Source organism: Diospyros lotus, chromosome 1 (genome assembly GCF_014633365.1).
Source record: "Diospyros lotus cultivar Yz01 chromosome 1, ASM1463336v1, whole genome shotgun sequence".
NCBI lineage: Eukaryota > Viridiplantae > Streptophyta > Magnoliopsida > Ericales > Ebenaceae > Diospyros > Diospyros lotus.
Window position 1 is genome coordinate 53,431,644 of NC_068338.1, and position 22,094 is coordinate 53,453,737.

At 38.5% G+C, this 22,094-nt stretch overlaps 2 protein-coding genes across 6 annotated transcripts in view; one reads left to right on the top strand and one right to left on the bottom strand.

Moving 5' to 3' along the window:
• On the top strand, nucleotides 1-7,653 carry LOC127791314 (probable protein phosphatase 2C 33). The gene is made up of 5 exons (XM_052321114.1): nucleotides 1-1,595; nucleotides 2,816-3,202; nucleotides 3,294-3,411; nucleotides 6,542-6,765; nucleotides 6,852-7,653. The coding sequence occupies exons 1-5, from the start codon at nucleotides 1,353-1,355 to the stop codon at nucleotides 7,335-7,337; spliced, it is 1,458 nt and encodes a 485-aa protein (XP_052177074.1). The 5' UTR covers nucleotides 1-1,352; the 3' UTR covers nucleotides 7,338-7,653.
• LOC127791324 (OVARIAN TUMOR DOMAIN-containing deubiquitinating enzyme 1) overlaps nucleotides 7,428-22,094 on the bottom strand; it is a 23,138-nt gene continuing 8,471 nt past the window's right edge. The window contains exons 4-11 of one of the 5 annotated variants that reach the window (XM_052321148.1): nucleotides 20,556-20,621; nucleotides 20,388-20,471; nucleotides 20,156-20,278; nucleotides 10,958-11,010; nucleotides 10,826-10,875; nucleotides 10,623-10,735; nucleotides 9,625-9,904; nucleotides 7,428-9,357 (exon numbers count right to left, since the gene is read on the bottom strand). In XM_052321148.1, coding sequence (XP_052177108.1) covers nucleotides 9,638-9,904; nucleotides 10,623-10,735; nucleotides 10,826-10,875; nucleotides 10,958-11,010; nucleotides 20,156-20,278; nucleotides 20,388-20,471; nucleotides 20,556-20,621 — 756 coding nt within the window. In that variant the 3' untranslated portion in view covers nucleotides 7,428-9,357; nucleotides 9,625-9,637. Of the gene's footprint in view, nucleotides 9,905-10,622; nucleotides 10,736-10,825; nucleotides 10,876-10,957; nucleotides 11,011-20,155; nucleotides 20,279-20,387; nucleotides 20,472-20,555; nucleotides 20,622-22,094 lie in introns of all 5 variants that reach the window. The other 4 variants (XM_052321140.1, XM_052321125.1, XM_052321156.1 and 1 more) reach the window with 4 other exon arrangements.

Here is a 22,094-nt window from a genome sequence, read left to right on the forward strand (position 1 = left end):
TAAGACAGCCACACAACACAAAGAGCGAGGAGAAGAGGGAGAAGAGTGAAAGAAAGAAAGAAAAATAAACATAAGAAGCCGAAAAGGCAAAGGCCAAAGGAGAGATGGAAAATGCTGAGAATGAAATGGAATTATTAGGATCACAGGAATGAATGGAACCCACTCTCTCTCTCTCTCTCTCTCTCTCTCTCTCTCTGCAGCTAGCTAGCTAGCTAGCTGCCTGCAAGCTTCGGGGCTTCCTCTGTTTCTGCTTCTTTCCGCGTCCCCCCATTTTCAACGTTTTTTTTAGTTTTCTGATTTGGGGTTCATGATTTAGTGCAACCCATTTGGTTTTGATTTTTTACTTTTCATCTCTGGGAGGATGATTTTGATAGGGAGGAAAAGGGTTGAGCCGGTGGTGGCGATCGGTGCTGTATTGGGTTTTTTATATTTGTTTGTTTGTTTCTTCGATGGTTTCTCTCTCTAAAGCTGTCAGTTGCGTCTCCTGTGATCTCCTTTTTCTGTGTCTACTGGCGCTTTTCTCTCTTTCCACCGTCTCCCCCCCCCCCCCCCCCCCCCCCTATCTCTCTCTCTCACTGAACCTGTCAATCATTTCACACCTTTTTCTCTCCGGATCTCTCTATACATTCCGTTGCTCTCGGGTTTTCTGGGACTGATTCGTGCTCGATCTGGTGGAGAGGTCTAGGTTTTTTTCTAGCTGCTGTGCTTTTGGCGTTCTTCCGAGCGATCAGTTTTTTGATTCGCTTAAGGATTTTAGGCCATTTGTGCGATCTTTTTCCTTCTTTCTTTTGCAATTGCTGTTGATTTTGGGGTTTTCGCGTAATTTGATGTTGTTGGGTATCTGGATTTGCATTCGCTCCAAGGAGGCTCTACTAGAATAAAGAAGAGGGAGAAGGAATTGGAATTGTGTTTTCAGAAAGTATCGAATAAAGCATCAAGGCAAAGAGCCTGCAGATCTGCTTTGTTTATATATTTTTTAGCCTTTGCATATCTTTGTGATTCCCCGTTAAGGAAAAGGTTATCTGTTGTGTGTGTTGCCCTGTGCTTCCACCCATTTGGATTTAGAGTATATCCATTTGGAAAGTGCTTTTCCTTTTTAAGGGCGGAAGATTTAGGAATTGGATTCCAGTGTTCTTCATCGTCTAGCAGGATTGTGTTAATTGGGCATTTGATTGCATAGCGAGTGAAAGAAGTGAAGGGTGAAAAATTTCTGGATCAATCTGACAATTGGACAACTGCAAAATCAACGGGGTTCTTCCGACGGTGTTGCAACGGATCCTTCTACGGGAAATCGGGGGTGCAATTGTTTGGCTGGTCTGGATTGCATATTCAATATTATCAGGGCCCTGAGGATGGGGTCCTGCTTGTCCGCTGAAAGCAGGAGTCCTCGGCCCAGTTCCCCTCTGGGGATTAGGAAGAGGAAGACCCCCAAGAAGAGGCCTGGCCCTCGAAATTCTTCGTCTGACTATAGGAAGGAAGAGCAGCTGCATAGGATTCCGGGGCGAATGTTCTTGAATGGGTCCAGCGATGTTGCTTCACTCTTTACCCAGCAAGGCAAGAAGGGGACCAATCAAGATGCCATGATTGTTTGGGAGGTTGGGCTTTTGTCTCCTCTTTCACTTTCTTATTGTTTTATTAGAATCGTCGAAGTAGATCTCCGTCCATTTCTTAGTGAATATTAATATTAACATATGATTGGCTTTTGGCGCTGCAACCTAAATATAACTTGGTGGATCGTCTTCTTTTTTTCTGTTTAATGTCCTTTTGTTCAAATGATCTTCCAGAAATTACTGTGCATTGATTGTTGTCGAAAAGCTGGTAAAGTTGAATTTATCAAGATGGCTAGCTCTTAATAGGAATTATTTAGTATTAGAAAAGTAATTCCATCTTTACTCTACCTGTCATGCTATATGCATTCTTTCTTCGTGGTTGCATTTCATTGGAATGTATCTGACTGGCAATCTACTTCTGTAGATCAATAAACAGCATTTTCATATTAATCAGTTCCAGTTTTTACTTTATTCTTTGAATAAATATACAATATTTCAATTGGTTCACCAAACAATTCTCTTCTAGTCTGCTTCATTATTTTGAGTTTGTGTTTCAGCAACAAAAAAATTAAGCCACCTTAATTGTCATGGTTCCAGGTTGACATTAAAAAAAAATTGTTCTCGATTATGTCAAAACTCAAACAAGTCTTTTGTGCTTGTACTTCATGTAGTATACATGTAGGATAATTGCGTGCTTATGTTGATTTCTGATTATATTTTTCACACCTTTTCCATTCAAGCCTCAGTTATTGACCATGAATATTTGCTCTGATTGCTCGTCCTTTTAGCATCTTTGTACAAGTACCATAAGCTCACAAAGCCTTGTGCTCAGTCCAATTGGATGCCATGTACTAAACAGTTAAATGACTGGCATGGCAGCAGCTGCACAAAGGTATCAGGTAATTATGTTCATAAAAAAGCAAAGTTATCATCTTTGATAACATGTGAAAGATGTACACTCTGATCATAATGGGCACATTTCTCGATTTGGATATTATTTTATTGTTCTGGATAAGTTTCTGGTGTGGATTTTGTTTCATGTTTTCAATCGGACAAGGCTGTCAAATCAATATTTGGTTATGCTTTTTGGGTACCTCAACTATATGGTGTCTTTTATGTGTATACATTAGGTGAGGAAATGAAAAGATCTTCCATAGAGTTCTGTTGAATTACATGTATTACATTACAGCACTGTCTTTGTATTTTTTTTCCCTTTTCTTTTTTATGCTAATGGATACCTAACTTTTACCAAATTCGTTTTCTAGAATTTTGGCTCAAGAACAGACACAGTCTTCTGTGGTGTTTTTGATGGCCATGGGCCCTACGGTCACATGGTTGCAAAGAGGGTGAGAGATTCCCTACCTTTGAAATTGAGTTCGCAATGGGACAACATAAAGAACGATGAAGTTCTCAGAGAGATCAGCCCTAACACCACCGGAAGCATTAATTCTGAAGGGACTTCCCTTGTATCTGCTGATGAGGAATCCAGGTCCTCCATTGATGTTGAAGAAACAGAAAAACAGCCAGAGATCTTTCAAACATTGAAGGAGTCCTTTCTAAAAGCATTCAAAATCATGGACAGGGAACTAAAAATGTTTGCACATTTTGACTGCTTTTGCAGTGGGACAACAGCAGTAACACTGGTGAAACAGGTATTTCCAGCAAAAATAAAAAAATAAAATTCAATCCAACACCGACGTAGAAATTTCTTCCAACTTAGAAATGGTTTCACTGCATTTGTAGGGTCAGTATCTTGTGCTTGGAAATGTTGGGGACTCAAGGGCTGTACTGGGCACAAGAGATAAAAATGGTTATCTTGTTCCGGTTCAGTTAACCGTGGACCTCAAACCAAATCTTCCTGGTATGGCACTCTGTCTATGTCTCTGTCTGTCTGTCTGTCTGTCTGTCCTCTCTCTCTCTCTCTCTGCCTGGTATGCTATGATGCTTGTACATTATAGGCTGTAAGATTTTAAGCTACATGCCAACTGTTGATATGAACTTTTGTGAACATAATGTCTGGGACTGAAGCAGTTCCAGGTGGAAAAAAAAAAAATTATGTTGGTTTGTCTTGATGCAAAAATAATGTTCTAGGGCTTGAAACACTTCCAGACTGCGGAGTTTCTGTTAAGAACTACAATATGATTCTTTGTGCACATTTGTGTGTGGGTGTGCTTGCCAAGGTGACTAGATATACGCATACCATCTTATTCACAATTTCTACATGCTTTCTGAAATGAGGACCAGTATTTACTGTGAGGTTTTGATTTGAGACAAAGATATGCCATCTAAACACTTTCCCTGGTATTCTCATGTCTTCTTGATTCATATGACAAAGAGGCCTCTTTTGGGACTTGGAAGGTGGAACTAGTATTGAAAATTTCGTTAGTTTACTATTTATAGTCCTGCATTTATGGAATTCTTGTCAGTTGATATGCTGAGTCTGTATTTTGTTGTGTAACCAATATATATTATGCACAGGGTTGACTGTGATTTATGTGAACTTTTGTTGGGAAAACACAATGCCGTAATAATCATATCTAGTGAAGTACATTGCAGCTCTGGGTAGGATAAGCATAACAATACCAAACTTTAATTCCATTGTATGGGCTGAGTTACATGGATTTTAAATCATCAATTAACTGTATCATAATTTTATCTTTTGTAAGGCCATTATATCTTATGTCATCATGCCCAAGAATTTCTTGCCAAGTTTTAATCTTCCTCTACCTCTTTTACTACAAATTTTTTTTTTCATTTTATTTATTATTTTCACAAGCATGTCTATTAATCTTCTTCTCACATGTTTAAACCATCTTAAATGCTTCTCACGTTTTATCTTCAATAGGCTCTAGTTTAACCTCATTATGGATAATCTCATTTTTAATTCTGCCCTTATCTTCAATAGGCTCTAGTTTAACCTCATTATGGATAATCTCATTTTTAATTCTGCCTTTTCTCATATCTTATGGCTGTATATTCACTGAAACATTCTCAACTAGTTAACTTTTACGATATCTTGCTGACATTGGTACATACCTGTCAAAGATTCTATACCATGCACCAGAGAGGATCTTATAGCTGTTTTAACTTTCCTTTTTGCTTTAAGGAGATTTTTTACTTGAATAAAATGTGGGGTGCGTGTTTGTGTGTGTATCAGTTAGATCAGAATGCTTACAATGATATGGATGCCAAGTTAATGTGGCTATGAATGGTGCAATTTACAGTTAAATGACTGAAAAGAGCAAAACTGAGATTAGTATTTCATGGTGCCAAATTTGAGCAAGCCTGATATATAATAGTTGTTTTAGGATACCTGTTGAAGTCTGAATTTTAATAAAGTGCCATCCTTTTATAAAAGAATCTGAATTAGTACCTAATAGAGCTCCAATTTGAAATGCACAAAAGAAGTGTTCTCTGTGATTTTCAAACCCATTTGATCAGACCATGGGAAACACAATATACCACTTAAGCCTAACAACACACACCAAGCCTTAATCCCACTAGGTGGACACTTGTTTTTTATTTCCCTTTCTTTTTCTGTAAGTCACTAGGCAGAGGCTTAAGCCCTTAAAAAAAAAAAGGTGAACCTAGTGCACTAGGCCCCTGCATTCGGCAAAGTCTATTCTTCGCAGCCTTGCCTTACTTAGCAAAGAGGTTATTTCCTGACTTGAACCTGTCACCTCCAGGTCACGATGGAGTAACCTTACATTGCACCAAGGCTCACAAACCCTTTGTATAAAAAAAAAACTAGTTTCCCCTGTCTGCATCTTCTACGGCATGATTACTTTGCTTCTGCTACTCCCTGCTCACATCTAAAATCCTCTTCTTCGTGCTAACTCGGCATCCCTTTTGTCATTGGTTAATCATCTTTTACCACATCATAGTGAAGGAAGTGACCCAAAGGAATATATTTTTCTGCCTTGTCAAACTTAGACCCCTTGAACACTTCCCACATAAGAAATGATGTGTAGAATGTTGTAGTTTTTGTTTTGGGTATGGATCGTCTTGCAATTTTTGTGAATGAGAGGGTGATGCTATTGTCTTTGGAGGTCTGTGTATTGCTTTTTATGTAGAAGCATTTTAATTTAATATTTCTTGTAGATGTTTTTTTGATACTTAGCCAGGCATTCCTTCTGGTGATAAGTCTTTTGTGTTGAGAGAAGCATTAGATTGTTTAATCAAAGTATGAATATCATTGGATGCCACAAGCTTGAAACATCTTCAAAAGTATTGATTTATTTATCATATTGATTTTTGTCATACAAGAATATACCGAATCCTTTACTCTATTATTTGGGTTGCTACATGATTTTAGCTCTCTTTGTTCATTTCTTTCTATGGCCTTATCTTCTGAAAGACCCATATAATTAATATTAAACTTACGTGTGTCTGGCCTAATTTTTCATGTGCGCCTTATCTTTTACAAGGTCTATATTTATTTTTTGTCTTGAGAAAAAGGGGGGGGGGGGGTTGAAATGCTGCCATGGTTTCAATGCAGGACCATATCTAGTGTCTAAGGTCTATGGATGGTTCATAGACGTGTTGACCATGTGTTCTGCATATTATTCTTTCTCTATCCTATGGTTTTGGAACCATTCACCAAATGCAGTTTCACTGGTTTCCAATAAAAAAATCACCACCCAAATGTTTGACCCCAGGTTTTTTTTTCTGAAACCGGATTTCAGACAAACTTTCCTGTATATATACAGTTTCAACTTTCACCACTAGAAAGGTATTTTTTTAACCAACTCTGACGCCTAGCTCTGAAAACCTAGAAACTGAGACTGGATGGGCCTGTATTCTGGCAGTTTTTTAGAAATGGCTGGTCTGATATCTATGTGATGATGTGATGATGCCAAGGAATCAAAGACACTCCAAATAAATTGGGTGCTTTTTATGAGCTAAACCTTTTTGTTTGGTTTTCAACCTTTTCCAGAGACACAAATCTAATTTACATATCTTAACTTCACCTGTCCTCTTTTACCTTTCAGCGGAAGCAGAGAGGATCAGAAAATATAGAGGACGAGTTTTTGCTCTCAAAGATGAGCCTGAAGTTGCACGGGTTTGGCTGCCAAACAATGATTCGCCTGGACTTGCTATGGCCCGAGCTTTTGGAGACTTTTGCCTCAAGGATTATGGTCTAATCTCTGTGCCTGAAATTTCTCATAGATATCTAACTGAGAAGGATGAGTTTGTCGTCTTGGCAACAGATGGGGTATGAGTATCCCATTTAACTTCTTTCACAATTTTTAGTGAGTTATTGAACCTAAGAAATCTCTTCTTTTTGGACAATTATCACAGATTTGGGATGTTCTTTCAAATGAAGAAGTGGTAGAGATTGTAGCTTCTGCCCCAGCACGTTCCTCTGCTGCACGAGCCCTTGTCGAGTCTGCAGTCCGAGCATGGAGGTTCAAGTACCCTACTTCCAAAGTTGATGATTGTGCTGTGGTTTGCCTCTACCTTGATGCAGGCTCAAACAATTTAAGTACTGCTTTCAATATGTTTCCCAAAGAAAATATTTCATCAATGGAGCAAGGCAACTTTAACAGCATGAAAGATGATCCTTCCACCCCAGTAGGTATTGATGGCCGTGGAACCGTTCAAAGTGGCGAGGGAGTTCTTCTTGAAGAAAACAAAGAGCAAGTGGAAGATATGCAAATGGACTCGGAGATAGATTGGTCTGCACTGGAAGGTGTGTCTCGTGTAAACACACTATTGACTTTGCCGAGGTACATCCCTGGTAAAGAAGAGATTGCTTCCTCAGAGACAAAAGCTCGGAAGCGCTGAAGTTATGGTGTAGTTACTTGGGAATTGATTTTCTTGATTAAATTTTCAAGTTCCTCTCTCACTGGCTCCTCAGTCTGGTTATTTTCTATGTTTTATTTTGCTTTTTTTTTTTCTTTTTTTTTTTTAATGATCTTGAATTTGTAAAAGGAATTAAATCTTTTGACCATTTGATGTTTTCAGGACTAGGAGTGGTGAGCCCAGCTATATTAGTGTCTGGGAAATGATCCTTTCTCTTCTGCGAGTAAAATTGGAATTTTGTAGTAATATCTGTTTTAAACTATTGCTTAAATTGAGTGATTTTGTTGGTTATTATTTACTTTGATGAAAATGATTCAAGATGGATGGGTGGTGCTTGAGACCGTGTATTTTGTTGAAATCTTTTGTTGATGTTACTTGAGTGAGAAATGACATTTGACATTGCATCAGGCCTTGTTCTAGCTCTAGGGTGGGTGAGAGGGATGATATTTGTAGGAACAGTAGTTCAGATGGAGAAAGGCATGTTCTCGTATTCTTTGTTCTTTTTGGACTAGAAATAGTGTAAACTTTAAAAAGATGTTTGTTTTCATTTTGGTGCCGTAATAAATCGTGGAATTAGCAGAAATAGTCTGTGCTATTACTTAAACATATGGACGTCCGTCTTGCCATAAAATCTTGTGGAATTTAGTTTCTATAAGTAGTAAAGGGAACGTGACATTTTGCCATAAATCAGGTCTTGAAGGTGGAAGAATTCGTGGCAGTGAAGCTATTAATTATCCTCCCATTGATAGATACAAGTCTTGATTCCCACAAGTTAGTCTCTTTGCTTGGCTCGAAATGTGGGTGTGAGCTATTAATGCAATGCAAAGCATGTTGGGACGAGTCACAATCTGGGATATGTGGATACTACTACTTACTACGCAAGACTAGTAAATGGTGGTCCAAGTCTGGCTTCTGGTTCTCCTCCACACCTTGGTTAAAAAGAAATTTGAGATAATTGCGTTGCGCTCCTCATATGTGTAACAATATTCAATTCTATTAAAACTAGTGCTTTTGAACTTACTATGTGGGATTTGTTTGTTTTCAAAATATTAAGAAAAGATTCAGTAAACTGAATGGTCTAAATAAGAGTACATATAATTGGCAATATCGTATTGATAAATGGATGGGATATGATTTGAGGCACATTGTTACGTTTGACCTCAGGATGTTTAAAACAAGTCTTTTCTTTTGTGTATTTAGTGTAACCCTGCACATCTAAAAATGCTAACTACAGGAAAAAAAATCATCTTACGCGAAACTGCAAAGAGATCTTTCACTGTATGGAAAAGCCTTTTTTGCACAATTGACTGTAAGGTCAGAAGATGAAGATGATAGGGCTGTTAGTTGAACTGCAGTTGGTAGAAGGGCTGGCACTCACTATAAAATTATTATAAATTTAAGTCACTTTAATTTGTGAAAATTATTTGTCAATCTTGTTAATGGGTATAAAATTTCCTAATAGATAAATCATTTAAGAGAGTGGAGTGGAGTGGGGGTGGGGTTGAGTGGAGTGGAGTGAACTCAGACAAATTACAATCTCTCTCATCTCTAGTTTCCTTCTTCCATTCTCTTAAAAAGGGGATATATACAAATGACACCCACCACCACAAGATGAGAATTTCTGGAAACTTCTAAGAGTGGAGAATTTTATTTCAGAAGTTCATAATTGTCCAAATGAAGTAAAGACTGGGGGAGAGAATATGGGCATTGTCTCATTTGAACAATCCAGCAATTTCAAACTCAAAAAATCTTGGAAAGTCATTGGCCCTTAAGAGTTAAGAGTACAAAACAGATGGAGAGTTGTTTTAAAGCATTTTCTCAGATGACAAAGTTCTGCCAACCATGCATATGGCTAAAAAGGCCAGCTTTACTTACCCCACCCCCCCGAGTTTGTTGAATATATTCACAGCCAACAAGAACCACAAATGGATGAATTACAAAAGCAGGCAAACAGACAGAAGCGGTCTAGATAATCAGCATACTCGAGCAACAGTCTAACCATCTGTAAGAAATAAGTATTCCAGATAAGTCTGACATTGGTCAGCTCCTGCTAATCACGGAAGCTCCAATCAGAATATCAAAACGGCAACTTCAAAATGCATTACAGAACCACAACTTCAGGAGGTTTTGATGGCGAGATGAAAAGCTGATCAACAATGGGTTGCGTCATTTTGATTGGTGAGCAACATTTAATTGCAAGTGATATTGAAGAAGCAATTTATCAACTTAGCTTGGCACCTGAATCAGGAAAGAAACAGCAAGAACTTACAGATGGCAGTGTTTCATTTGGGATAGAGAATGTCATAGTGACCCGGTCTGTATAGCAAGGTGATAAATGGTTTGACAGTCTCGGAGCCGCCACCAGTACCGACAGGAAGATCATTGGAAGCAGGAATGAAATCGTGATGATTTACGCTGACACCACCAGTATCACATGAACTGCGGTCGAGATATACAACACGGATGGGGACACCCAGTGCATCTGATAGGGCAGTTATGTGGACATGATCACTCTCTTCACCCATTGGCTCCACAGATGACTTGCAAAACTATAAGAAAACAGAAAGTTAGATGCTTCTAGGAGGATAGAAATCTCCAATAAGCTTTGAGGAATGACCATCCCCAGTAAATGTGAAAATCTCAAAACATAATGATCTAGACATGCTTGTTGGAGTTTAAAATAATAAATCAGCAACATTATAAGAATTTGCATGGTAAAAAATTTCTACCACACTGAAAATCTTACCATAACGCCCAACAATTTTGTGCCCAAACACACAAATTATTCATAATTTTTGTAAAGATCACTAGAGACAGACAACTAACAACACACCAAGCCTTCCGACTATGTTGGTCAGCTACATGAATTCTAATTTTCCGTTCATTTCTATCTATGGCCTTATCTTTTTTATAAGGCTCATTTGGAATTAATACCAAACCTAAGTGTCTCCCACCAAGTTTTTCTTGGTCTTCACTACTGTTTTGCTCAATACTTGTAATCATTCCATCCATTAGTGATCTTCATTACGTTTTTAGTAAAGATCACTAGAAACGTAATTTTTGTAAAAATATCATTCTTCAAATTACAATGTAATAAGATTTGTCACCACGAACACTCTGCTTTTTGACCCAAAGCATAAGCAAAAATATACTAGAAACAAAGGAATGCTACCTCAAATAACCAACCACTACACGGCAAACAATATTGCTCAGAAAAAAAAAATGCATGACATAGATAGCCATACAAGTTGTAGATATCAAACGAACCTGCTCTACTGTTGCATTTGTTAATCCCAGAATAAAGGGTTCAAAGAACTCTGAGCGTTTTCGAATCTCACCAGAGGTAACAAATCTGAAGAACATAACAACTACCCAAGAAACTGTTTAAAAAGTAATAAAGAAAGGACATTAAATATTATGCTCAATGTCTTCATTCTTTTACATGCTAGAAACATGCATAATATCCTCACCATAGTCTGACACAGACTGATCTCGGCACCTCTGTAGAAGCTCGTCATGACTGAAACCATAAGTTGAGGAGTCATTTCATTTTCAAAGGTATAATCAACATAAACTTTAAAGGTATTAGCGAGTCCCAAAACCTTATAGAAACCTCATTTCCTTGAAGAACATTCTCCAGCTGCTCGAAAAATAACTGAAAGTTTTCAAACCATGAATGTCAAGAAAAGGATTACAAGTGGCAAGTGGAAAAGGAGATCAGAAGCAGATAAACATAAGTTACTGCAAACAGCTCCACATCTGAAAGAACAAGATGCTAAGAAAACAAACTAAAACGGCTTAAATAAAAATAATTGACAAAAAAGTACATAAAGATAGTGCCCCTATTTTCTTAAAAGTATACAGCAAAATTTTTCTGCCTAAGATCTGGATCAAAAAAGAAAGTTCCATATGTTAAAACCGAGACTATGATCTCTCAAGAATCACTCAAGAACCTCACCGAATTCAAACCAACATTGAATACTGAAAGTAGAAAATAAAAACAGAATTAAAAGTAGAGAAAATCAAACCAGATTGCAGCACACAAGATATACCCTGGTTCATGCCATTTACATGGCACTACATCCAGCAATCCAAGAAGCAACCAATCCACTAGAAACAAATCAGAAACCAGTACAAGAATACCCCTCTTTCACTCCACATTGCCTCTCGAATACAATACTCTAATGAAGACAACAAGAACTAATATCGCACAGCTCTTACTCTCGCCTCTCACTGTATCCGAACCCAAGGAATGAAAGATATGAATGAATGATAATAAAGACTTGCCTCCACACCCTTCTATTTATAGACTAGAGGGGCGGAAATACCTAAGGGGAAATAACTAACTTTATAAAAGTCAAATCTACCCTTAATAAAACAATTAGTTACATTTATGTCCTATTAACTAACTGCTGCCAAAACATCTTTATTTCTTCCTGATTTCTTCAATAAATCCACCATTCAATTACTTTAAACAAAACAATAACACCATAAAAATGGAATAGAGAAAACCCAAACTGTAAAGGTCTCGTTATTCAAAAGCACCCCTCCAAGACTTCGGGCATCAACACAGAGGCCCTTTCCTTGAAAAGATGCTTCTATCTCCAGATTTATTTAGACAGAATGCTTGATGAAAACTACCAGTAATAAAGGTACAGCATGACTTTACAAACTACTGTTTTGAACCCTTTTATCGGCCTTGTAGGTCTTTAAAGGGTTTTGACAACATCTTTCTGTAAGTAATCCCTACAATGCCCTTCCTGAACGCTCTCTGAATTTGCTTTTGATCTTGAGATGCATCCTTCCCTATCCTTAAAAAAAGAGTAAGGATTCCAGATACAAACAAAACAAGCTAAACCTTCTCTTCAGTTTCTGAATCTGCCCAACCTTGCTAAACCCTATTTTAACAAATGAGGTGGTCATGTGAAGAGCTTCCAACAAGATGTCAGCTCCTGAAGGTCTGACTGGAAATTACTCGATCGCTTGAATGATCGAGAGGGATGTAAAGGAAACCCTAGGGCACAAAGAAATGACAGAAACAAAACTGGAGAGAAGAAATAACGAGAGACGTCGTGAATCAAATTGCAGAGAGAAAAATGAATTGTCTAGAGAAAGAATATAAGAGCTGCTTAAATAGACAGCTCATTACACTTGAAAGAGGCACCGCCTCATCACATCAATAACTAATATAACAAAGAAGAAAATAACAGCAGGAAACATAAGAAATAAAAACAGCAACAGCAAACAATACTATAACAAAACTTTAGATGCTTCCACAAGGGAGAGCAGAAGAGTTTAGGAAGGAGAGAGAGAGAGTTCAGAAATTCAGAGAATATTCATTCATTGCATAATGATTGGGAACAATCAGCTCGTATATATAGCTGACCCCATCCCTTCCCATGTGCAGTAACCACTTACCATTGCTGGGAATGTACCAGCTGCCTAATGCGGTAACAAACAAAATACAACTCCCTACTGCATACTTTCTAATATGCTACTTCCTACCTTTAGTATATTGTAATTACAATAGCACCCCCCTATCTCTTTAGTACATGACAATTACCCTTCCCTTCAAAATTTTATTGTCCTCAAGAAATGCTGAGAAGACCTGCTGCTTGAGGAAATTGCTTGAGAATATCTAGGAGATATTCCCAAGTGTTGTTGTCGGGATGGAGGTTAGACTATTGAACGAGAACTTGAACGATTGGAGCCCCTTGCCTATAGATGACCCTTCTATCAATTATAGCCTTAGGCTCCCTTGCACTGCCATCAGAATTTGGAAAGGAGGGTAGAGTTAGGCTGCCTGGTTGCACTCCCACTGCCTTCTTGAGGAGTGATACATGGAAGACCGGACGTATGTTGGAGTTTTCCGGTATCTGTAGTCGATAGACCACACTTTCCACTCGTGCTAAAATTGGAAACGGGCCATAGAACTTCGGGTTGAGCTTTGAGCTAGGCTTTTGAAGTAGGGCTTTCAGATGGCCTGGCCTAAGCTTCAAATATACCAAGTCACCCTCCTAAAATTCTCTCTCACTTCTCCTTCTATCAGCAAATTGTTTCATACGGTTCCTGGAATTGGCCAATTCCGTTTTGAGCACCTGAAAGGCCTGTTGCCTTTGTTGTAGGTAGGCATCTAGGGCTGCCACTATAGAGGAGCTTCCCAATTCTGGTAGCAAGGGTGGTTTATACCCATACAGGGCTTCAAAAAGGGATTTCTTGATGGAGCTATGGTAGTTGGAGTTATACCACCACTGAGTCAACGCAAGCCACTTATGCCAAGTCTTATATTGTCGGAAACAAGCACCACGCAAATATGTCTCCAAGCATTGGTTTACGCTTTTAATTTGGCCATCAGACTCTGAGTGATAGGCCGTTGACATGTTGAGTTTAACTCCTAATAAGCTCATCAATTCCTAAAAAATCTTGTCCCGGTCGGACACTATCGCTTTAGGGACTCATGTAATTTTACCGTTTGATTCAAGAACGCCTTAGCTATCTCTAGAGCTGTGTACGGGTGGGTCAAGCCTATGAAATGGGCGTACGTTGTAAACCTATCCACTATCACCATAATGCAGTCTCGACCTTCTGACTTGGGTAAGCCCTCAATGAAATCCATTGAGAAACTTTCCCAAGGTCCTCTTGGTACATCCAGGGGTTGTAACAACCCTGGAGTGGTCACCGTTTCTGATTTGCACCTTCTACAAACATCACAACTCAGTACAAATTTCATCACATACCTTTTTAACCCTAGCCAATGGAAGAGCTATTTGACCCTGTTGTTAAAAGTTCTCTTAGAGTATAGGATAAGAAGATTAGTGAAAGCAGTGTATTTTGAGGGCCAATGAAGTATTAAATAGAAGTTTATTTTTCAATATGTAATTAGTGATATTGGGGGGTTAAACTGTAAATATCTAATAGTCTTTATCGGGATATTCGCCCACTATTATAAATAGAGGGCAAGGAGTAGCAAGAGAGGTAGATTTCTCATTCTATTGTATCGGGCAGACATTCATTTTAGAGAGACGCTAGTGAGCAAGATAGCTTTATAATCTTGGAGAATGAGTGTTGGATGTACTTGGGAATAGGAAAAATTACTCAAGCTGATGTATTGATCATTATTGATAATAAAGAATGCTGCTCTTGGTGGATGTTTGAAGGCTAGATGTAGGTTTGCCAAAGGCATTCCAAACCAGGATAATCTGCTTGTTCTTCTTGTTGGTTTGCATTTCTGTCCTGTTTTTCAATTCCGTTTTTTCTTGTTTCTGTTTCATATAATTTTTTGTTGCGTGATTGGCAAGTAAATCCGAGAGGGTTTGTGAGCGTGTGAGAGGATTGTTCTTGCCTAAATATTCTCATCTAAGTGTGTCTTGATCGGTTTTCTTGTGGGATCTAGCGACTACAAGTGTGCCTAGGTATAACACATGTGATAGGTATTAACTATGTATGAGTGTCCTATCGGTGAACTGTGCAGCATCTCCAAAATCTTCCTCTTCAAACTCTCATCCTTCCCTATCACCAGCCTTCCTTGGTACCTGATAAGGCCATTGGTTAAGGTATATCCCTTCCTGGCATTAGGATCCACCACTAGTTGCCGTAGAAGCTCCTGAATGTTCTCATCGATCTCATAGCTCGAGGCCACTTCTCGATACCAATTTGGAACTACTATTGTGAGGGCAGCAGAGTTTCCTTCTCCGTAGCACCTAGATAATGCATCCGCAATCAAATTTTCATTCCCCTTCCGGTATTGGATTACATAATCCAATCCCATTAATTTGGTCATCCCCTTGCACTGTAGCCGTGTATGTAACTTCTGTTGTAGTGTAAACTTCAAACTCTCGTGGTCTGTTTTGATCACAAATTTGCTCCCTTCTAAGTAATGTCTCCACTTATCTACAGCCAACAGCACTGCAAGAAGTTCCTTCTCATATATGCTCAACCCGAGATGTTGAGGAGCTAATGCTTGGCTAAGAAAGGCCAGAGGTCTTCCCTCTTGAACCAACACGGCCCCAATTCCATTAGCACTAGCATCTATCTCCAAAATGAATGGCTTGTCGAAATTTGGTAGCTCTAAGGTTGGCACCTCACTCATAGCCTGCTTAAGCTTACAGAAGGCCTCCTCTACCTTATCATTCCACTGAAACCCATTCTTCTTTAGTAGTTCTGTTAATGGCCAGCTGATTACTCCGTAATCTTTGACAAACTAACGATAGTAACTGATCAACCCCAAGAATCCCCTAAAACCCTTAACATTCCGAGGCCTTGGCCAATTCACAATTGTTGCTACCTTGTAGGGTCAGTGCTTACCCCTACATTAGATATGATATGGCCTAAATACATGTCTTTGTGCAAAGGCATACTTGGACTCCTTAAAATACAATTTATTGAGTTTAAGGACCTCAAAGGTGGTTTTCAAGTGGCCTTGGTGCTTGGAAAATGAGGGGTTGTAAATTAGAATATCATCAAAAAAGACTAGAATAAATTTACGCAAGTAGGGTCCAAAGATTTGGTTCATCGACGCCTGAAAGGTAGCTGGGGCGTTGGTGAGTCCAAAGGGTATTACCTTGAATTCATAGTGCCCTTGGTGAGTTTTAAAAGTTGTTTTAAGAATGTCTTGGGGCTCCATTCGAATTTGATGATACCCTGATCAGAGGTCTAGCTTAGTAAAAACAGATGCATGTTTCAATTCGTCAAGTTTTCACAATGGGTATGGGAAACTTGTCCTTGATGGTTATGGCATTGAGTTGACGATAGTCAACACAAAATCTCCATGAACCATTCTTTTTTTTTACAAGCAACACAGATGATGCAAATGGACTATGACTAGGTTGGATGATCGATTTTTGCAACATGCCTTTAATGAGCTTTTCGATTTCAATTTTCTGTTTAGGTGGGTAACGGTAGGATCTCACATTAATTGGCTCAGAGTTGGGTTTAAGGTTGATACTGTGGTCACAAGGTCTCTTAGGGGGCAGGGAGTTAGGCTCGAAAAAGAAGTCCCTAAACTCAATTAAAAGCATGTTGAGAGAGTTAGTTTCTTGTACCTTCCACTAATCATGTGAGTGGCTGCTCACAGTTACAACCAATTCTCCTTCTTGCTCTTGCCTTCCCTCAGTGGGTTCCAAGGTATGGATGCAGAACAACTATGCCACTTGGGAGAACTTGCTTTTGGGCATTCTCTATAGCCTCTTCCCCGATATCATCTTGCACACCCCCAATTCTTGGCTGCGAATTAGAATCCTTCTCTTCCCATCTTTCTCAAAGGTCACCTCCATTTTATTGAAATCAAAGCTAATAGGGCTCACCCCTCTCATCTAGTCCACTCCAAGCACCACATCACATCCCCCCAACTTCAACAATCTCAAATCTACCACAAATTCTTCTCCATTCATCTCCCAACAAAACCCCAAGCATGTTGACTAACTTAAAACCTTATTATCGTTTGCCACTGTTACTGAAAGAGGGTGAGAATTCGAGATCTCACACCCCAACTTCTTTGCCATGGTTTTATTCAAAAAACTATTAAGTACTCCCACTATCGATGAGTACCATTAAGGGACAATTGTGGGCTCTTCCTTTCACCTTAATAATCTTACTGTGTGCCAATCTCTTTAATGCGTGTAGGGAGATCTCTCCTTTATCCTCCCCCTCAACCTCGGAGTTTTCTTTTGCTACTTCTTCTTCATCATCTTCCCCTTCTAGTAACAAGAGTTGGCGCTTGCACCTATGTCCTAGAGTATCTATCTCCACATCTATAGCATAGGGCTACTTAACGCCTATGTTCTATTAACCTCCCTCCATCGGTTGAATTAGGGGTTGTAGGGGGTAATGCCAGGACACCTTTGCCACTGTGCCCTATCTCCTTTCCTATTGCCCTATTTTCGAACTGCCCTGTTTTCTAACTGCCAACCCCCGATAATCACTCCCTTCACTTGACTCCTTTGCTTCTTCAACAATGCCTCCATGGTCATTTCTTGCAATCTTGCACTCTCTGCAACTTGCTTAACTGTCACAGGTTGCATCATCTTCACCATGGGCCTCACTTCATCCTCGAAGCCACTAATAAAACTTGACACAAAGTGTTCTTCCGACAAATGGGGATTGTTAAGGGTGTCAAAAAATATCCGAAAACCGGTGAACCAGACTAAACCGAACCAAACCGTGCCTTTTGGATTGGTTCTATGGTTCAACGATTAGGTTCTGATTCTAAAAAATTAAGAACCGATATATTTGGTTTGGTTACTGGTTTTCCTTTTCAAACCGTGGTTCGAACCGAACCAAAACCCATATTATACTTGTATATATATTATAATTTTTTGGGTATATATATACATACACATAAATATATTATTACTTGCAATTTTAATCTGCTAGTTTTTATTTATTTCTTTTTTATTGTTGGCTATTATTATTCATAAACTCTTTTATTTCTAGACTTTTATGCGCTATTGCTATACTAAACAGTCGATTTAATATCATTTGATAAGGTAGTCTATGAATTATTTTGTTCTACTTCAAGATTTGAAGCATTAATGAAGTTATGAGTTTATTTTAATTAACAAATTTGTTTGTAATTTCATATTTTGCGAAAATGTTTAGAAGCTAAATGTTAATTGGATAGAATCGAAACTGAACCAAAATCGGTCCAATGCGACGGATTGGTTATGGTTTGGTTTTATATATGTAATGATTCGGTTACAGTTCTTATTTTTTCGCAACCATTAAAAATGCTTCGGTAACTAGATTCTAATAGAACCGGACAAATCTGAACCGTTGACACCCCTAGGGATTGTGCACCATCATTAAGGACCTTAGCTCCTCAAACTTGAGCTAATAGGTCTGCATTGTACCATTTTGCTTGAGTTTGTTGAACTCCTCAATTATATCCCTCATACTCCTGTCACCAAATCTATCACATAAGTCATTAGCAAACACATTCCATGGACTTCCTTCCTTCACCGCAATCCACCCTTGGAACCATGCGTCACTCATATCGTTCAGGTAAGCAAAAGCAAGGTAATCTTCTATTGTTCCTGTACTTGACATAGGGCGAACATCCACCCACATCTTTTTACCCACCATCTTGGATTTTCTCTGTCAAAAAACGGAATCTCCAATTTGGGGCACAGGGAAGCTCGATTGGTTACGATTAGTTTGAGCTCCTGGCCTCCTCTCCTGTATATTTTCTCCTATCACCTCTACTTCAAACTCAAACTCAAACCCCGATGTCCCCACTGGTCGGTGCTCCATTCCCACTCCGAAAAGAATAGGCTCCAACCTCTCCCTATGAGGAAACTCAAGTGAGAGTCTTACCGTTGCTAGGATGCGAACATCCTCATGAATTGGTGCATCTGCTCCCAAAGCATAGCACTATGTTCCCAATTCTCCCCCCACTGCCTCTCCATCGTCTGATCAATGCGAGCATCAACCCCTACTCCAACAGAGGATTCAAGAGTCCCCATTCTTGTTTGCATCTTCATCATCACTGAGGTCACTTGCTACAGCTGGGACTCCATTTGCTTCATCCTCATTCCATCGACCATGGCGATAATTTCTCACGATTCAATCAACGCCCAAGAGCCCTGCTCTGATACCAAATTGTTAGCTCCCAAAGGTCTAACTGGAAATTACTCGATCGCTTGAATGATCGAGAGGGAGAGTAGAAGAGTATAGGAAGGAGAGAGAGAGAGTTTAGAAATTTAGAGAATATTCATTCATTGCATAATGATTGAGAATGATCAGCTCGTATATATAGCTGACCCCATCCCTTCCCGTGTGCGGTAACCACTTACTGTTGCTGGGAATGTACCAGCTCCCTAATGTGGTAACAAACAAGATACCAAAGGTACCAAGATACCACCTACTGCATACTTTCTAACATGCTACTTCCTACCATTAGTATATTGTAATTACAATAGCACCCCCCCATCTCGTTAGTACATGACACAAGATACCAAAGGTTTTCTAACTGAATTGGGAGGATGTTGCTCCATTCTCTCATACTATCTTAGATACTGTTAACAACATTCTTATCCCAGTATCTTAACGAGTATAGCCGGGGAAATAAAAAGGATGAGCTGAAAAGCTTATGTGAACAAATCTTAAATATGAACTAAAAAGATGAAAACTGGCCAGAATGTTGGTCAGGGTATCCTCAGAGGAAAATAGTCAATCTCCTATCCTGGGTCAGTCCAAGAGTAACTTGGTGCCTGGCAATTAGATAAATCACAAACCAGAACATTCCGCATGTTTGAGTATCAACAGCATTTAAAGTGCAAGGTTTTTAATCCATTGGTAATTTAAAACAATTTTATTCAGGCCATTACTGTCGGTAATTTCAGCAATGTCCAACTAAAAAAGTACTCCAATATGCAGAAAGCTTGCATTCATGTGCATGACAACTGTGGAGATACCTACTCAGAACATATTGCATGTTATAAAAATCCATACAAGACTGAAGTACCAAACAGACTTGCAGGCTCCCCCTGCCAATCTGTTGCTTCCAAAGTATCATCCAACTGTCTTACAGAGGAATTGGACGTACTATTTTTCCACTTTGGAAGCAACATTACATATGAGCTCTCTAGTAAAAGAACTAGAATTGAACAGATAGAGCAGCTAAAGTTGAGCCCAGAGCACAAGAAAGCAACGCAAGTGACACATGCAAGCATCTATTTACAATAGACTTTTAATCAACTATTTTTACAGAGTGTCAAGACTTGTTTGTTTGCATAAAACTCACCCAATATGTCAAATAAGTGAATGTACTGATCAGGAGGAAGAAGGAGGAAGCTAGAAATTACCGCAAAGAAATCTTCAAACGTAAAGTCTGGATAACCCAAATTCTGAAGTGTCTTTCTGCATTGTTCCACATTAATTGTAATACGATTAACTTCTCCGCGGTCTTGTGATTCCAAAACATGCTCCTATTGGCAACCAATAATAACAATTTTAGAAGCTAAATTTAATTATTCACCCTCTTTTACTAAGTCAGAAACCAAGGATAAGTCTACTATGCAAATGTGGAAGGCATACCAGGTATGAGAACATAAAACTTCGAAAAAAGCAGTTACCATCACCCCTTGTTCGCCTTAGGGCAGCAAATTGTTCATTGAGCACCTGTAATGATGTCAAAAGCAATTCACTCCAGAGGAAATATGGGGACGCAAGGATGCAAACTACAAGGCAAACATGCCAAGATACCTTTATTTTGTCCTGTAAAATAGGGCTTCCTGACTGATATTCAGCTGCTAATGTTGAAATAGGCTCCTGCAGTTCAATTACCATCAAGGCTATTTTAGTTTACTACTAAAAATTGAGTGCCATCACTTCAAATGATGGTTCAAGTAACCATCCACCCATTACTATTTAAAATCAACACATAAAAACATATATTAACTAGAAAAAACTTGAAAGTTGAAACATGCTGAACTAATTTCATAAAGATAAGTGCATACTATTGTTGCACATCTTCTTAAAGGGTTTGTTGAGTTGGTGAAGTAAATACACACAACTTTTCTGATGTCGCGTGTTCTTAGAATAAGATATTGTACATCTCATATAAGATCTCCAAAATTTAAAAAGAAAAAAAAAATCTCCCAACAAAAAGAGCAAAAAAAATTAAGCTAATTATTCATCGCATATATTTATTTACTCATTGCATACTATAACACTATCTTTTAATTGAAAGAATTGGAGATAGAGCCCCTAAAGCCCACTCCTCTCTTTAGAACCTGGTCATATTTTTAAAACCATGCCTTAACAGCAAGGACTTGACCACGAGTCAAATTATCAAATTTTACAACACATCAGGATTCCTTTTATTTAATTGTGTTAGTGTGCATAATATAATATAATATAAAGGAACCTGGCATCAGTCAATGACAATGACAACAACATCAAGCATTAATCACACAAGGTGACAAGCATGTAAGGATTCACAAAAAAAAAAAAAAAATGATGCTATGTCTTACTAGAATGATAAACAGAAAAATGAAGTACAATTTTGGTGGGGTCATTCTAAAACATGGTGCACCAAAATATGAACTTACTGACCCAAATAAACCCTAAAGGTTTTTCCTATTTATTTCCTTAGCAATTTTTTTATATTAGGAAACATTCAAATATAAAGAACTAAAATCAAGAGAAGGTGAGTTCTGATAACACAAATACTTCTTTTTTTTTTAAAAAGTAAAATAAAATTAGCCACCATGTTTCAAGAATTTGTTTTTCACGTTATTACTTTTAAGGGGGGAAAACATCATTTTACCTAACCTTATTGGAAGCCTAGCTGTTAAAAGAATATTGCTCTAAAAGCACCTGACATCCAATAGTGATCTATACTCTTAAAAGCTTTTAGAACGCTAGTGTACCACTTTTCCAGTTCACATTCCACTTATACGATCTCCCTTCCAAGCAATGTAGTTCTAAACCAAAAATATACATATATCCGTTTTTGTGGATACACAACCTAAATCGAGAATCATTCTGGAACAAGTTGGGGAAGTACTTGCTATAACAAGCTTCCAAAATCATAGAGAGATTCAAAACTTTGAACCTAGCATTGTTGTCTCCGTTCAGTTTTCCTTCCAACCTTTCAGATTACAGTTAATTAGCAAAATTTTTCACCCAAACCAAGTACAAACCCTAGAGATACATATAAGAATATTAGCTCACTCTATGAAGGCAGGGTCAACATATAAAAAAGGTTAACACATCAAACCCTAGAGATACATATAAGAA

Coding starts and splice junctions, on each gene's coding strand:
- LOC127791314 (XM_052321114.1), top strand. CDS start 1,353: ATGGGGTCCTGCTTGTCCGCTGAAAGCAGGAGTCCTCGGCCCAGTTCC. Junction 3,203..3,293: donor CAGTAACACTGGTGAAACAG/GTATTTCCAGCA, acceptor CTGCATTTGTAG/GGTCAGTATCTTGTGCTTGG. Junction 6,766..6,851: donor TCGTCTTGGCAACAGATGGG/GTATGAGTATCC, acceptor CAATTATCACAG/ATTTGGGATGTTCTTTCAAA.